Consider the following 18,427-nt stretch of genomic DNA (forward strand, 5'->3'; position numbering starts at 1 on the left):
CTCCTTCGCCGCTCACTGACCAGGTTCCCCGCTGCACTAAAAACTCTTTCCGAGTACACACTGGAGGGGGGACAACTCAGGTAAAATAGAGCCAGTTTGTACAGGGGCTTCCAAACTGCCTTTTGGAGTTCTACCACGTCACTACCTCTAGTTAATTTAGATTGCAAGGCTTGTAAATATAAATACTTTGAAGATAAAAAAAAGCAGGCTGCACAGACTGTGGAGCTAGAAAGTGAAATTAAATGGACCACGTTACTTTGGTGGCTATCTATGCCCCCCACCCCGCCCTACACTTGTAGTTGAATATAAATAAAGCAGCCTGCATAGACTGTAGAACTAGCAATTCAAATATACAAAGAAATGGACAAAGGCAGTTTGGTATCTGTCTGCATCAGATCCCCTCTCCACTAGGAGTAAAACAGAAAACTTTTCAGCCGTTATATAATCTAGAATATAAATAGAAATTGAGAAATGCAATTTGGTATCTGTCTGCATCATAATCATCAACATCCTCCTCAGCGCCAGCTACATCAATATCCTCCTCCCAGTGCACAACATTCACACCTTCATTAGCCAAATCTGTAACTGGACTGTGGGTGATCCTTCCAGCATATGCAGAGGGCGTGCTGCAAATGCTGGATGGAGTCACCTCTTCCCGTACAGTGATGGGAAGGTCAGGGTTCACAACCAACAACACCCTTGGACTCGCCTTGGGGATTTGTGATGTCATCTGTTTAGAAGGCAGAGTTCTTTGCTGTTTTGTTGTTGTTGCTGACAGCATAACTCTCTTAAATTTTTTGTAGGGGGGGGAGGAGGGCTTTGATCCTTGGGTGAAGTTGGACCACTAGTCATGAACACGGGACAGGGCCTAAGCCGTTCCTTGCCACTACTTGTCGTAATTGGCATATTGCCAACTTTACGTTTCTCCTCAGATGATTTTAAGTTTCTTTTTTTGCTGTTTTTTGAGAACTTGGGCTTTTTGGATTTTACATGCCCTGTACTAGGAGATTGGGCATCGTGCTTGCCAGACGACGTTGATGGCATTTCATCGTCTATGTCATGACTAGTGGCAGCAGCTTCAGCATTAGGAGGAAGTGGGTCTTGATCTTTCCCTACTTTATCCTCCAAATTTTTGCTCTCCATTATATGTAGCACAAGATACTGCAGAATGTGTGAACTTGGTAATATTGCAGTACCAATGGACTTATAATGCTGGATTGGTTTTGCAAATTTGGTTATAATTATTATATATTTTTTTTTTTTTTTAATTTTTTTTTTTTTTTTACTTTTTTTTTATTTTTTACAAACTTGGGAATAATGGGGAAATAACTATGCCCTTAGAAGCACAGAGCACAGGACACAGCACCACTGGACTGAACAGGACACGGCACAGGACCCAGCAGCACTACGGAACTCAGCAGGACAGAGCACAGGACACAGCACCACTGGACTGATACTGCAGAATGTGTAAACTTTGTAATATTGCAGTACCACTGGACTTTTACTGCAGAATGTGTGAACTTGGTAATATTGCAGTACCAATGGACTTATAATGCTGGATTGGTTTTGCAAATTTGGTTATAATTATTATATATTTTTTTTTTTTTTTAATTTTTTATTTTTTTTTACTTTTTTTTTATTTTTTACAAACTTGGGAATAATGGGGAAATAACTATGCCCTTAGAAGCACAGAGCACAGGACACAGCACCACTGGACTGAACAGGACACGGCACAGGACCCAGCAGCACTACGGAACTCAGCAGGACAGAGCACAGGACACAGCACCACTGGACTGATACTGCAGAATGTGTAAACTTTGTAATATTGCAGTACCACTGGACTTTTACTGCTGAATGTGTGAACTTGGTAATATTGCAGTACCAATGGGCTTATACTGCAGGATTGGTTGTGAAAATTTTGTGGTAATTAAAAAATATTAAAGTAGTTTTTGGTATTTTATAAAAAAAAAATTTTTTTATTTTTTTAAACACAGGGGAATATTGGGGAAATAACTATGCCCTTAGAAGCACAGAGCACAGGACACAGCACCACTGGACTGAACAGGACACAGCACAGGACCCAGCAGCACCACTGACCTCAGAAGGACAGAGCACAGCACACAGCACCACTGGACTGATACTGCAGAACACAGCACAGCACAGCACAGCACAGCACAGAACAGCACAGCACTAAACAGCACAGAACTAAACAGCACAGAACTAAACAGCACAGAACTAAACAGCACAGAACTAAACAGCACAGAACTAAACAGCACAGAACTAAACAGCACAGAGGACCACCTAACACACCCTCCCTCTACCCTGATCAATGCCCGAGTGAAGATGGCGGCGACTAGCGGGGAATTTATAGGATCCGAGTATCGCGAGATCCGACAACGGGATTATGAGTCAGAGCCTCAGTTTCACTTTTGAATTTGGCGCCAATACCCGGATCTGTCTCGGATCCGACTCGGATCCGCAACGTTCGGGTGGGCTCGGATTTCAGAAATCCGAGCGCGCTCATCCCTACACCTAATAAGTTTAATCACACATAGCTTATGTCATAATTCAATTATATAGCCATTACAAATAAACCATATTTTTTAAACAGGTCACGGTGTGTTTTATTATAATGAATGAATAAATAAAGTAAGACAACTGTGTTTACAAACAAGTGTCCATGTATTTTCACATAAAGACACTTAGGGGCGTATTCAATTGTTGCTCCGGGCTCCGCCGGAACGAGCGCGTTAAAACTATTACCGTTTATACGGTAATTACTCGCTCAATTTCAGCTCGCAGCTCCCTGAGCAGCTAGCTGAAATTGAGCGAGTAAATTACCGTATGAACGGTAATTACGCGCAATATTACCGTATAAACGGTAATAGTTTTAACGCGCTCGTTCCAGCGGCGCCCGGAGCAACAATTGAATATGCCCCTTAAAGTGATTGATCTGAATCAATGTCAGTCAATCAATATCAACTAAAAAAAGGCCTTTTACGTTTTTTTGGTAGGTTTAATGTTAAAATATATAAAGTATATATTTTTAGGTCTGCCTAACTGTTATAAGTGCTGCTTCCATAAGATAAGTGCACAGGAACATAATCATGTGAAGCATTTCTAAAATACAAATATTCTCAACTTGCTGTGGAATCCTCATCTATCAGAACCAAGATCTGAATGAGATTATTGGTGAGATAACTTTGTAATATGAGATGATAAATTCATTCTTTATCGCTAGGGATCTTCATGGAGGCATTTTGCAGTATATGTTGAGCTTTAAATTCATGTGGGTGCCATCACTGTAAGTGTATACAAGTGTATCATTGAAAACACATTTTGCCATTTGAGCTTTCACTATTTTTATCTCTGCTCCCTGGGAATGTCATTTACTAACCTAAGTATTTAGCTACTTTTTTCCAAATGTATTAAACCGTCTCCTCAATGTAAAGTGACAATAGCATTTTAAAAGGAGATACTGTGTGCTTACTGTTAAAAGTATAAGAACATCTTGTTTTCCTTACCACCAAGGTAAGGTAAAAGCAAAAATATGATGTCAGTAAGCCAAAATACTGCTCTATGATACAGCTACTTTCATACTTCTTCTCTCAAACTAATTTCACTAATTATCACTGTTCCTTCTGTGCAAGTGAACCTTATTATTTGTAATGTTACAACAGTTTATGGATTTCCTTTTTCCTACATGGTGTAAGTGCATAAATACAACCTTTAATGTCTTTTAGTTGATCGCCCTCCTCTGGAGACCTCACGATATGTCTATGTGCCACCAAAACATTTGACAAAGATGGGCTTTGACGAGGTTTGGTTTCTTTTTTTACATTATTCTTTGCTATATACAAAGTTTACTATTATGTTAAACTAGTCCAAAGTTTTTCTTTCTTTTTTACCACTAATCAATTTATATAGAATACCATTATAATTAGTCGCAAAAGTGACCAGTTCACTGAACTGGTAATATGTCAGGAGTATGTCGGATCTGAAATTTAAGACAATGTGGAGGCAGCACATTGATTGGCAGTGCAATGTGAGCATTTGTGAACTACACCTATTGTGCTAGGTACTCTGTGCAATGTGACTGTCAATATGATCTCTGTGCATTGCAGTGGGGTCTTTGTGCAATGTCATTAGAAATGGCAGTATGCATACTGTACTTGCGGAATCCATGGAATATTTCAGGCACTGTAGTTTTCAGTATTTACAGATGATATTCTGTGTTAGGTTGGAGCGCAATGGCCAAGAAGATCTAGACTGGCTTTAAGGTACATACACATGTGCAGTTTCCCTACACCCATATTTAGTTGCTTTGAGGTGTAGTTGGTTGCATCAGAATAGAGGCTTTCCTAAACAGAAGACCATCTTACCTGATTTGATATGGGATTCAAGTGTTGGCACAGAAGCATTCAATGTGAGAAAGTGCATGCAGTCAAACTTTGTCTTGTTTTAGCATTTAATGCTAATTATAGAATGGCTTATATTTTATAGGGAACAATGATTATCTCAACTCTTATTGAATAATAGGACAATAATGCCTTTAAGGTCTCCTTAACACTAAAGATTGTGCTCTACAGTAAGATAACTGAGGTCACCCCAAATCCTGTTTTGGTAGCGCTTTGGCATTACATAACACTTAAAGAGAATGTAAGGATGAGAGGATACAATTGGTCTGATACAATAAGTGCTAACACTTTAGTAGCTAAAACTCTCTTTTAATCCATGTAGATATGTCAATATAGCTCATAACAGGCTTTTTAGAAACACATTCAGTTCAGTAAGGTTTCCTTATAGTATATTTAGTTGAACCTATTTCCCTAATGAAACAAGGACATCCCAGCCCTTTTCTTTGTGCGCTTGAGGAGAAGGGAGAGGAAATCAATTCTGCACATATACAGAACTGATGTTCTCCTTAAGTAACTCCCTGCCATTATTTAAAGGGTTCCATGTACGCAGCAGAACTAATTATTTCAGTAACACCAGGGGGTATATTTGAAAAAGTGGAGATGTTGTCTATAGCATCCATCAAATATCATTTTGTAGAATGTCCTAAATAAATGATAGCTAGAATCTGATTGGTTGCTATAGGCAACATCTCCACTTTTTCAAACCAGTAGTTTAATCAATCTAGCCCCAGAGCTTTACTTAAATAACCAGCTCTGCGCATGTGTAGAAATGAGCAGTGCCTTATTTGTTCAAACATTAATAAAATTTTATATAAAAGTTGTAACTTAAGATAGTTATTTTGCATAGAACATAGATACTCATGGGCCTATTTATTAATGTGCGATGTTAACAATGACTTTCTATTGTCGCTTATCACAGTAATAGAAAATCTGTTATTGATGCAATTTATCAATAACATTTATGCCGGGAACGATAAGGCTTAACTTACCACTTTGTTGGGACGGTCATGGGGGATGAGCGCATGCGTGATTCGACTGACCAGTTCACGTATGCACAGTGGAACTGAGAAAAAAAGCAGTAAAAACAAATGTTGAAAAATAGGTTAAAAGATGTTACAAATATAATAAAATATTTTTAAAAATTGAGAATTTAAAGATGCTTTTTTAAATAATAAAACATTTTTCATCCTGAGATGGCAATAGAAGAAGAAGGATTAATACCGCAATCCTTGTTAAACAGGCTTCCCCATGCTTTCCATGGAAAGGCAATCGCCAGGGATACCCAGTGAATCTTATTAACCCCATTGATTGGTAGAGTAAAAAGAAAAAAAAGCCCTATCTTCTTCTATTAGAAGTAATGTTTTTCATCCTAAATATCACCTAGTTAGCTATTCTGTTAGTTGATCTAATTAGAATAAATGCTTCCTGCTTTATCTTTGTCTGGGAATAATTAGCTTTGTACTGTAGATATTGAAGAATGTCTTTGAATATAGTTTATAGTGCTGCGCACAAATTGTAGTTGGTCAAGAACGGGCTGATGAAAATTTCCTGCCTGCTAATTGTCTGCTAAGAGTATAGTAGAATACGGTCTGCCCCCTTTAAATACTGAAATATATTTTGTGCCACCATACATTTGTTGTATGCATGCTCCTATTCAGTTCTATTGAAGAGGACTGTATGGATTCAGTCCCCCAGTCATGCTACATGAGTGGTGGGGGGCTGCAGGTAGAAATGTTGAGTCCACCCTTTGGACAACCCCTTATATTTAGATCATACGCACCAACTGCAGACTTGAAACTCTTCAAGGGCTATACCTACTGTTGACCACAGTCTGTACCTTTAAACTATTCCCCATATTGGCCCCATCTGCAGGGAAGCTGTATGGAAGAAGATACCTGGGAGAGTGCATAGTGCTGTATGCAGCCAAACTTGGAAGCTCAATCAAGCTATTCATATGCTGAGCACGTTAGTTAGTAGGTGCCGCACATCGGTGGCTTTTGGGGACATCATTGTTTTTATATTATAGCAATCCCCCAATCACAAGGTCTTTTGTAGTTGAGGAAACAGTATCTGCTTAATATAAGTTACATAGAGAAATAATAAAAATGTTGCCAAAGGCTCATAATCTCTTCCCATCAGTTTGGCTGCTGCAGTACACAGGAGCTTCATTTTTGAAGTTGTACGCAAACATGTTCTTGGTAGATTTGGTCTTGTGCCTCATCTCCCATGGAAGGCAACACCATAACATTAACGTGACGTGAACTCTTGTGGTGCTGTTGCTGTGCACAGTTTAGTATGCTCTAATATGAATTTATATTGTCAGTCCATTTATTTGGCTGTGATTCTAATGAAAAATGCCCAGGTACCTAGACATAATAGGTTTGAAATCAGTTATACCTTTTTTCCCCTTTGCTATGTTGCAACTGCTTTTATTAGCCTGTGCATGGGAATATTTATTTTCATTACCCAAAGCTGAAAAACAATCATATATTTGCTTTTATTGGCTAACTTGCATTAAGCAGATGAAAGCCAATGTCAGATTGGTTGCTATGGTGTAAATTTGAGCAATGTGCAATGCTATACTCCTAGAATCTCTGAGCGATAGAGGGAATGTGTGTAGCCATGCAAATATAGGCACATATACACATGAACATATTCATTGCAATTAGTTTACAACATGCAGACTGCATGACTGCTGTTTATACTTTGTAGGTAAACTAAATGCAGTGACAAATATGTAAGCCTCACCTGTTTCATTTTAGAGCAGTGATTGTATACTGTATATTACAAGGTTTAAGGTAGTTGTTCAGGGCCCAGTCTTGTAAAGGGGCAGTGATCTTCCCCATTCACACTCAGTTGTACAACTATAACCCTTACATATATTCTTGGTCTTCACTGCAAAGTACTTGGAATTTGAGAACTTTTGTTGCATTTTTTTTATTTAGATTAGAGCCTTGCTGGGTGTTCATCTTAAAAAGGAAAGTGTGAAGTGATCCAGGAGGTGTATTACAAATTCATGAGGTTATACATGCTGGGGGCCATGGGTTGAGGACTACCAACAGAACATGATTTTTTTGATCCACCACAAATGAGATATATGTGTACTCCTACACTGATCTTCTGGGCTCAGCTAAATAAAAAAAAATGTAAAACAATCCTTTTACAACACATAATGAACAATGTTCAGTTACATCAGTTCTAAACACAGGACCAGACAAACATATCCTACATTAAATGGAGACACACGGCCAGACAAACATCTCCTAGATTAAGTGGTGACACAGGACCAGGCAAACATTTCCCAGATTAAATGTTTCAGGATGACATCTCTGTGATGAAGCCATGTCAGTGATGTAGTAATAGGACTTATGCCATTTGCAGTTGTGAACGGGCCCAGGGTCCCTGTGGAATTTGGTGGCCCCGGCAGTGTCTCTTTCCTCTAGGTCCTATTAGCCTCCCCTCTTCCACAAATGCTTCCAGCATACCTATCAAGTGTTCCGATTTTTGGGGGGGTGAGGGTGGAGGGGTTGGGTTGGCAGTGGTGTAGCCTTTCAGAAGCAATAGGTCCCTTATGAATGGCATGCACACAATGTCCTGATTAGCAGAGCTACAGTGTTGAGAGGTATGCTTCTAATCATCTCAATACAATTGGTGCATGATGGTTTATTATAGAGAACATTCATCATTTATCTCCCTGGAAGTTACTCCTGTCTGACACACAAGAGAAGCTTTAAGGAAAAGAACCAGCCACCGTTCTCCATAATGGACAGTAAAGCACTATGTCTGTGGTTACCTGTGATCACTGAGGGTACTGTTCAGGCCTGTCTGTTGTGTCCTGCAGGCTTTCCCTCTCTCCTGTCTTCTCAACTTTCAGAGGTCAGATGTCAGTAATGTTTTGCTTCTCTGCAATCATGATTCAGAGTTAACCCTATAGGTACAGGATTCTACATATTCCAGCTTGACAGCTGTTGTGATACTACAATTGACAGCATGCAGTGTTACAGTTACAGGTTACCTACCTTTGCCTTTCACCAAAATAAATAGGATAAACTCCTCCCCTCTAGCTGCAGTAAGTCCTCCACCATGTAATAACTACGTATTTATAAATAAAAAGGGGGCTTACGCTGTACCGTCGTTCTTGCAGGGTAAGCTGTGAGACATTTGCCTTACAGCAGGTAAACTGTGAGGAATTGAGGATGCTGATCTTGGAGAGACAGCATAACACAGCCTAAAGCTCAATTTGGAAATTTAGTTGAGCTGTCAGCATAGAGGGCATGTATATTAAGTGCTCTCCTTACATGCAAACCGTGTTACAGTAATGTAGAAACTTGTGATGCACAGGATAAGTAGGTGTAGGTTCCTTTAACTGTTTTATCTTATTTGTCACACAAATGGAAGCAAGGGGTGGGTTTTATAGCCTGAGCAAACGTCAGGACACATGGTGGTTTAAATTTTTGATTTCAGAATTATTGGAATAGTAGTGTGGGAGAGCTTTTTCTTTTTTACTCATAACATGCCAGTCTCAGCAGTGTTACTTCAGTGCTGTCCTCACTCCTGGTCCCCACTGCTGTATAGGCATGCATCTGCACCTTCTCTCTCTTCTAAATTTAGCTTCCAGAGATAAAATGACAGATCAGTGCATACCGTGTTGTCTAAGCAACATTTATTGTGTGCTTAAATGTCCTGCTAACTATTTGCATTTTGCATACCCATTACAGACCTGGCTTTTTAGTGACTGTGCCTGTTCCTGTTAACTAATTGTCCTTGTGATCTCCTGTTACTGAACTGGAGGCCTGTGACCCTGATCTTCAGCTCTCCTTCTCTTAGTGAGTCCCTGTTGTGCTCATCTGGCAAAAAGTTGTCTCGCTTCTTCTGCCTGGACCTCTAGATTTCCGAGGAATCTGAGGAGTAGTGTTTGTGTATGATGCAATTTATTTGTTGAGTTAGCTAGTTTCCAGGCTCTGCATGTGGAAGTTATTAGAACATTGTCTATGTTGTGTTGTTTGGGTTTGTTGGAAGGTGCATGCAAAGCATAGCTGAGCAATACAGGAGTGCATCGAATCAAACATCGTATCCGTGTATGTGTTTTATTTCTAATACAGTCCACAGCAAATCAATGTTGAAAGACAGTAGAAAAATATTTTTTTTTTTGTCAAGCTGACCTTTCTTCTCTATGTAATTTGCTGTAATTTAATCAATATAATGTTAATCCCCCTTCTATATAAAGTTTGTAAAACTTCTATTTAATTTTTGAAGGTCTGCTCTTTTTAACAGAAGGGCATTGGTTTGCATAATATTTTAAGAAAGGTGGACATTTTGACCAGGTTGCAGTGGCTTGGGAAATTAATGCTCAAGTATTGCAATGCATTTAATTCCTCCGTTATTTGCTAAACGACCAGTTTGATGTTGTAGTTGTATTGATTGCTATGATGTGAGGTGATGATGATTTTATGCCTAAATAGGTTATATGTTTTTGGGCCCAGAGGAACGTGAATGTATTATGCCAGCCAGACCTTGCGTGACCAGTCATTTCTAAAGCTTCATCCCATAAGAGATGTACATTTGTTTATTATGTCTATTTTCACAGGAAGGGATGGTCTACGGTTTGCAGTAAAAATTAATAGATGATTTGACCTTTTAGTCCTCTACTTCCAACCCAAAACCATAGAAATCTTTTAATAGGATTACTGTCTGATTAAGGGACCAGATTAAAGAGTAGTGGGGAAAGTGGACAGCCTTGCCTTGCACCCTCTCTGTAAAGCTGGGTACACACTACAGAAATTTCCACCAACTTTTTATTCAGAGCGATTTTACATGCGATCGATGGTCCGATCGCTCTGTCCATGGACTGCATACACACTAGCCTTGTTTAGGACGATAAAGGGAAGAGCGGACGTCCCTTTAGCGACTTTTTACAGCCATGTTGTCGTGAGCAATGATTGTAATTTCGTACTCACTGGATTGGTCGGAAGTTTATACACACTACACAACGGAAACGAGATTGTAACAAAAATATTAAACGGTACGACAAACCAAATGAGGCGATAATCGTCCATCTGGGCAGACTTTCGACCATCGTGTCACTACACTTACTGACCCGACTTTTGAACGAGCGGTCGTATGTTGGCTGATTGAGCCGATTATTGGACGAAAACCGTGTAGTGTGTACCTAGCTTAAGGTCAAGGTGCTTGAGTTAATGCTGTTGACCATTACATGTGTTATCGGATTAGAATATATGATACGGATGAGGTTCCAAAATATTGCTTCAAAAGTTGGAATTTTAAAAGTCTAGTAAGAGTGGACCATGCAATTTTGTCAAAGGCCTTTACACCATCTAGATTAACTATGATATTGTCATTGGCTTTATTTGAATGAGTGGTTGTGATGGCTGCTTTAATTCCCATTATTAATTCTTTATGTTTAACAAAGCTTGGTGGAATAGACAATATCAGAAGTGGCAAAATAATTTGTAACCTATTTGCAAAGAGTTTCGTAAGAATTTTAAAATTCTGATGTAGGAGGGAAATTGGCCTGTATGAACTTCTGTGTGGTCTTTGCCTAGGCACTGATTTTGGCTTCATTGAACCTGTTTTGAGTATTGCCGGAGTTGAGAATGTAATTATAAAGTGTGGTGTAAAGCCTTTTTTTCCGGATTTTATAATATTCCACACCAAACCTGTCTCTTTCCAATTTAGAGAATAAATGGGAAACTAGAATATAATCTTATGCAGGAGTTTGTGTCATGGGATAATGATTTTAATAAGGAGAGTTACCTTTGTATTAAATTAGCCCAGGTAACTACAAATATATTTTTTAAAACTTTTCTTCTTGAATCTTGAACGGAAAGCTCAAATGTGAATGCACGAGCCAGCAAACTGTCTCACCCATCCACAGAGGGACACTACACTGGTCCGACCATCACTCAGTTGTCTCTGCAACATTGTCTACATAGATTGGGCAAAAAAGGATTTTCACACTGCGATAAGCAGTAATAGAAAATTATCGTTATGCCAGGTCTTGAAAATTAGACCCCATAGAATCTCCATTTGATAATTTTTTTGAAAAACAAATGGCATCCTGATGGGTGTCCACTGCTTATATTATATATGTTCCATAGTGTTGCTGTTCAGGCACAAGGCACATACAGTTATAGTATGGGGATCATTTATATTAATGTTAGTGCTCAGGGTACATAGACACAAGAGGAAAGGGAGGATGTGTGTGTGCCCCAGAGGCACCTCATTTTAGAATCCAATTTTGCAAGTTAAAATAAAGAATTAACACGGATAACTTAGTCTAAAATTTCAAAGGTCAGAGGAAGCTGGAGGGGCTACTGCAGGGTAGACATTAAAAAGTTGTTTGAGGTAGTGAGCAGTACACAATTCCAAGGATTCCAGTGCAAGAATGTAATTCTACTAATTGAAGAGTTGCTGTTTATAGGCTTGTACTAATTATCCCCAGGTGTTCCAAAGCTAAATTAGAAGACTTAAAACTTAAGGCAGCTTTCTTGCTATGGATCAAAAGATGATCACTGTGAAGTTTTTAGTTTTATACATTAAAAGCATCCATGGTTAAAACTTAAACTTAAAGTTGCTGATTCACTAATTTTGCAGATGCCAACTCATTTTTATTTTTTTGATTTTCAATTACTTTAATGAATAAATGAATAGCATTCCTGCCAACATAATCCATTTAACCTGGGGCAATGTCCTCTGCTGCTATTGGCCACACTAATTTATTAGCAGAACTATCCTGGGCGAAAACAATTGATGATACTTAGTGAATTTGCTTTTGCTATGTTCAAAATGCTTTGACCCTCTGTTTTCACAGCCGAATTAAAAATGTTGTGGCAGAGCAATCTGTCTTGAGTATAAATCATGTTTGTAGATACATTGATAGTGGAATTTCCAGCTGGGATGAAATTTCATGAACCATCTGTCATGATTTGCGAAGAAGTCAGGGAGGCACGGAGTCTAACGCACCCCCGGTGTTGACCAGGGACCCCTGCAAGGGAGTTTTTACTTTGCTGAAGGAGGATGCGCAGGTCGTGGTTCTCCGAGACAGCCTCCTGTGTAGTCAGTCAAACTGGGTCAGAACCAGCCGGGAAGCGAGGTACAAGGGGTGGTCCAAAGCAGAGTCAAAAGCAAGCCAGGAGTCAGAGAGCCGGCACTAGCGATGCGTTTTGGCACCTTAATCCAAAGGGAGCTCAAGGAGAAAGCTGATTCACAAGGAAGCAGGTTCAGGTAAACAGAAAAGATGCCGGAGCAGGTGTAAGAATCAATACTCTGGCACCCTAGTGCTGCCAGAGGCTGCTATTTAACCCCAGGGATTAACCCTGATAGGTGGGCGTTAATTGGCGATCAGACCAGCTGACCGCCGACAGGAAGCCGAATAATGGCCCATTGCCTAGCATGTACGCGCAGTGTAACAATGGAAGCCAGAAGCGTCCCCTTGCTAGGCAAGGAGACGTGAAGATCGGGGCAAGCAGGCGGCTGTCTCTCGCACCTAGTGTCAGTGCAGAGTCAGCGCCTGACACCATCTTATTGCAAAGGTGACATCCTATCACATTACTATGCTTGAAGTCACTGAGCTCTTCAGCACGACCCATTTTGTATCACAAATGTTCCAAATGAAGACTGCATGGCTAAGTGCTTGATTTTATACACCTCTGGCAACGGGTCTGATTGAAACACCTGAACTCAATAATTAACAGATGTGGCCAAATACTTTTGTCCATATAGTATATGTGTGGCAAGATCAGAATGTCAGATTATTGAAAATAACAGTTAGACCTGCTTGCCACCCCTTCTCTCCATCATCATCTATTTATATAGCGCCACTTATTCCGCAGCGCTGTACACCAGTATATGTTATAATATTGTACTATGCACTGGTCTTAAATGTAAGATGTCCCATTAAATATACACAAATAGTTACCTTTTAATTAAATTCATAGTTAACTTTTTTTTTCCCTGTAGATTTTCATGATCAATCTAAAACGTCGCCAAGATCGTCGAGTCCGAATGCTTCGTAGTCTGTATGAGCAAGAAATGCAGGTGAAGATATTTGATGCTGTTGATGGCAAGTGAGTCTTTTAAATGCTGCTTAATATCATATTGCATTTTAGTATGCTTAATATTGAAAAACATTTCTTATATTTATATATTATATATCATTGTCTATAAAACAGAAAGGATTGGAAAGCAATCAATGAGTAAATTGTGGTGACACAGAGGGCCTGATTCATTTTCGGACCTAAGTCCCTTCATGTGCCGTATCTTGCGTGAAATTGCTCTGCACATGCTCAGAAACTGACTTTACGCCACTGGACGCAGTTACATGCAATTCATGTCTGAATGCAGATGACACTTACTACTGCCTACGACTTGAAGAGTGAAACGGGGAGGAAAGGGGTGGATGAACATAGGCATTGTACAGTATGGGTGTGCCGATGCGGCCGATTCAAGGTCTGGTATCTCTTAACTATGCGATTTTTAGCCAAATCATTTATACCAGCTACAGGGCAGGTGTAAGAGCCGACTGATAGTGATGACTGTCACGGCATTTTCTTTGCTTTAAAAATGACACGTTGAGTGTCGATTGATAGCACAGTATAGGACATGTGTTTGCAAGAAAGAAAGTCTCTAAAAATGTATTGTATGTACAGTACAAATTAAAAACATCCTTACTTATGTATTTAATGTAAAAAAAATGAAAGAAAAAACACAATATTTATATTAATGAATATAGTATTATGAGTTGGTCATTTTTTTTTTTGCAAAAAAAATTATTTTTGCATACGTTCTGATGGGACTTGATATTGCACATATGATTGTGTGTATCCTGTGTCCTGTTCTGTCTGTTAACATACGACAAGTACTGTTTAAGCAAGGAGTATTTATATCCAGATTCCAATGGAAACATATCTTGACAATCACTGGGATATAAAATGCAGTCGCAGGTTTCGTACTCATTTTAAAAAAGCAATTTGCATTCACAGTGAGTTTGAAGATGAATTAGGGCGAAAATCTTTTCTCACTCTTCTTAAATACTAGTAAACTTCAAATGCGAGGTGGTTTAATGATTAAAAAAGAAACATTTTGTAAAAATATCCATGTTTTAGACAGAATATATATATGAAATTGATAAACAGTTGCATTAAGACCAAATGGAGTCCTAGGTAAAGTTTCAGCATTTCATTATACTGCAAACACTGTTTTTTCCCTTGTACCACATCACTCTGCCACTTTGTCCTACATGTCTTCTGAAACAGGATTTAATTGAATTATCTGCTATTTTGAGCAAAATTAACAAGCAAATAGAAAGGGTGTTATCTAAGAGTGAGTTTATTTATGTTGATTCATCCTACAGAAATAAATAATGTCATATAAGCAGGGGAGGGTTGGCAAATTTTACCCTGGGTGCAAGATCCGACTCAGCAGCCTATTTTAAAGGGAAAAATGCAGGTGGCCCAGTGACCCAGCCCAAGATAGCGCACTATGGGAACGGCCCGCGTGGCAGAAGCCCCCATGCCCCCCCCCCCCTTCAGCACAGCCAGCCCCTGCATACAATAACCCCATTCAGCTGTGGGAACCCCATGCTGACTCATTACAGTGAACCCTGGGAGACTGTGGCAAAACCAATATATAAGGAGAAATTCCATTTTATCCAGGACATGATAATGGATATATAAAACTAATTTATTACTGTGACATAACAATTAGCCTATCACCCTATTAATTTCATTTGAAGTAGCACATATTATTTGGAAGCTAAATATAACTAAATATGTATATACCATCCTTTTACACAATACTGTAGAAATAGACAAGTAAATAACATTGTGCATTAGCATGCTCACTATGCCAGAAAGATACATCCTCAGGCTGCACCTTCCTTCTCACCCTCCATTAGTTTGATTTAATCATTTTAGCATCTGGTGTTCTTTCCCCTGTCTGCGCTAGGTGTGCTCCACATCCCTGGATCTCTCACTTGTCCATCTGTTGCTCACACCACCCCCTAATTGTGTCCATCTCCATTTCCTTCTGCTCTGCAAATTATATAACACATTATCCCAAAATTAAATTGAAGGGGTGCAGCTAGGCGGCCCAGTAATGCCAGGTCACGCCAACCACCCCCCCCCCCCCCCTCAATAGAGCCGAGGTCTTTTTTTAAGTGTTCCTTCAAGGTACTTTCACCACCTACAAATAAGTGTTTTGATTACTAAACTTTTTTTGTATATATATTTTCAGGGCACTGAATGAAAGTCAGCTAAAAACTATGAATATAGACATGATACCAGGATACCATGACCCGTACTCTGGGAGAACGCTGACAAGGGGGGAAATTGGATGCTTCCTCAGCCATTATTATGTATGGAAAGAGGTAAATTCATTCAGTTCTGATAAGTCACTGACAATAATGCAGAATTCAGAATAAATTATTATATTTATATTATATAGTTGGGACACAGGATTTTTGGACTTCATAGCTATTGCTACGATATTTTAGCTAAAGCTTCATGTGAGTCTTATTTCATATTTATTTTTTGTTATCTGTCTTTCCTGTGGCTCTTTCACTCATACGACTGTCCCTTAAGCAGCTCAGAAATTCTACACAAAATTATTGTTTGCTACAGTGAGCATCAGACCATCTACATTTGCTGCTAACTTTTTATTGAGTCTAAGACATTCAACATGATATAATTTACTTTGATAATAACCCTTTGTCTGACCATATCATTTCAGGTAACTGAAAGGGGCCTTGAGAAAGCTCTGGTTATAGAGGATGATGTCCGATTTGAGTTCCAGTTTAGGAGCAAACTAATAAAGCTGATGAATGATATCGAAATGACTGAGCTAGACTGGGACTTAATGTAAGTGATACACTTTTATTAAAATAAAAAACATTGTTCACCAATTTTTTAATAAAAATATATATATATTCATGTATTTCAAGGTGAGTAATCAAAAGGGGAAACTTTTGTCCTTGTAATCCAAAGGGGAATGTTTCACATTTGCATTACAAAGGTAAACATCTTTTTCTTTTAATTTACAGATAAATCTTGTTGTTTTTTTAATCCTTGGGAAAATAATCTTCTTGTAAACCACTGGCTATAAAAATTCATACGAGACTACACATACTGCTCTACTTGGTGGCCTGGTTGGAGAATAGATTGACACTGCCAGTCACAAGCTGTGTTATGAAATGTCTGAAATGTGATTGGCTGATATAAGGGGAGACCTGGGGACTCCCTGGCTGACCACACATTAATAGGGATTAACTTAGCCTCTACTGATGTGGGGGAAAACAATTATTAGTCAGTGCAGCTTCATTCATATCAATGACTGTCACAACAAAATCTACCTGGGCATGTGTCACAGGTTGTTGAGAAAGAGTTAATCAAAGCAAAACAACCCGGTTTGTCTAAAAATTATTAAAATCCCAGAAAATGACATCTCTCAGTCACTAAGATTTAGTTCAAGAACTGACACTCTTAGGAAGTCTTCACTTCACAAAAATTAAACAGAGAAACAGAAAAACTACACTTGCATACTTTTCAGGTAATCTTACACTTGGGGGAAGGTTAGAAGGTGGACAGATCCTCAGTAGGAAACTGACTGATTTCTAAAATAATTAAATTTCCTTTAAAAAACATCTTACTTGCCCACCTACCCCCTTTCTCTGTTACATCACTGAAAGAAATGTGCTAGTATGCTACTTTGTTTTACAAACGTTTTGTTGCTTTCTGTTCAAACACAGTTCTTATACTGAAGTCTATAAACATCATAACTTTTTTCTAAAACATGGCAGAAATATGATAAGTCCACCAAGCATGGTATCATTTTCCACATATATTCGGATGGTATATGTTGATGACACCTGTCATGTGGCTGGTTCCACTGGCTACAAAGATGTCTCCCAAACATGGCTTATGAAAAGTATTGATTTGATTTATTTTCCCCTAAAGTGAATATGATGGCCCTTGGATGGACACAGCTATTGGCCTTTGTGCCTAAAGAAATGTTCCAGTATTTTAGCATTTGTGGGCTGTGCAATTAAATTGCCTTCTATGACCCCAGCCATCTCTGCAAACAATCAAGCTAGGTGAATAAAAGGAGGTCTCTGAAGCATCTATCAACATGTAAATACATTTATATTGATACATTTATATTGATACATACATATAAAACGTCTGATTTATATTGATTCTGCTGCCCATGAAAATGTGTTCCTAGCATCTTCTGTCCCCTCACACTATAGTGATCTTGTAGAACAGGGCTGCTGTAAATGCTTACAATGGTGACAGTCACTTTGTTTATGACCACAGAACTCTGCTTCCTTCCTTGACCCTGCAGATTTACATTCTAAATTCAAGTCACACTTCTGGCTGTGACTCCATTGCACTTTCAGTGTGGTGATGACATTGAGAGTCCAGTGTAGCAACCTTGGTGTAGTGCCTCATTTAGATTTGGGGGTACATCAATTTTTGTAGCTTTGATATATATATTCTAATACTGCACATGGTCATAAAAATAATTTTTTTGTATGTACCTTAGACCTGTGGCCCCTTATGCCTGGAGAGGCAGAAAGGGGGCAGGTAAGCATTATTTGAGTACAGTAAGGGCCTGCAATGCCTACTGGAGATACAAAATAATTTGTCTTTGACCCATCCCCAGATATGTTTCTTAGGAGGAGTATGTCTTGCAGGTACTGAAAAACTGGTGCAGTGATATACAAGGATGATAATGACAAGCACTAGCCGCTTCTGTTGGTGGACCCCTCCAGCTAATAATATAAACATAAGCGTTGTGGCTATATTATATCAAGTCACGGCGATCTATTTGCATTACTTACTTGACATTTCCAATGTCCATTTGAACTACTGCAGGAAAGAAGATTCCCTTTTGATTTTTAAAGGGGTAAATAACACATTGTTGGGGCATTTGTATTTAATTACATTTAACATGGAAAATGCAACTTTACCATTTAATAACTGTCAAGACAA

The 18,427-nt window shown here is 38.9% G+C and overlaps 1 protein-coding gene across 1 annotated transcript in view; it reads left to right on the forward strand.

Annotated features, from left to right (window-relative positions):
* The window catches only part of COLGALT2 (collagen beta(1-O)galactosyltransferase 2), a 109,531-nt gene that overhangs the window by 81,079 nt on the left and 10,025 nt on the right, over nt 1–18,427 (forward strand). The window contains exons 7-10 of the mRNA XM_075182669.1: nt 3,744–3,820; nt 13,398–13,504; nt 15,672–15,804; nt 16,167–16,294. Coding sequence (XP_075038770.1) covers nt 3,744–3,820; nt 13,398–13,504; nt 15,672–15,804; nt 16,167–16,294 — 445 coding nt within the window. The remainder of the gene's footprint in view (nt 1–3,743; nt 3,821–13,397; nt 13,505–15,671; nt 15,805–16,166; nt 16,295–18,427) is intronic.

Source organism: Mixophyes fleayi, chromosome 8, assembly GCF_038048845.1.
Source record: "Mixophyes fleayi isolate aMixFle1 chromosome 8, aMixFle1.hap1, whole genome shotgun sequence".
Lineage (NCBI taxonomy): Eukaryota > Metazoa > Chordata > Amphibia > Anura > Limnodynastidae > Mixophyes > Mixophyes fleayi.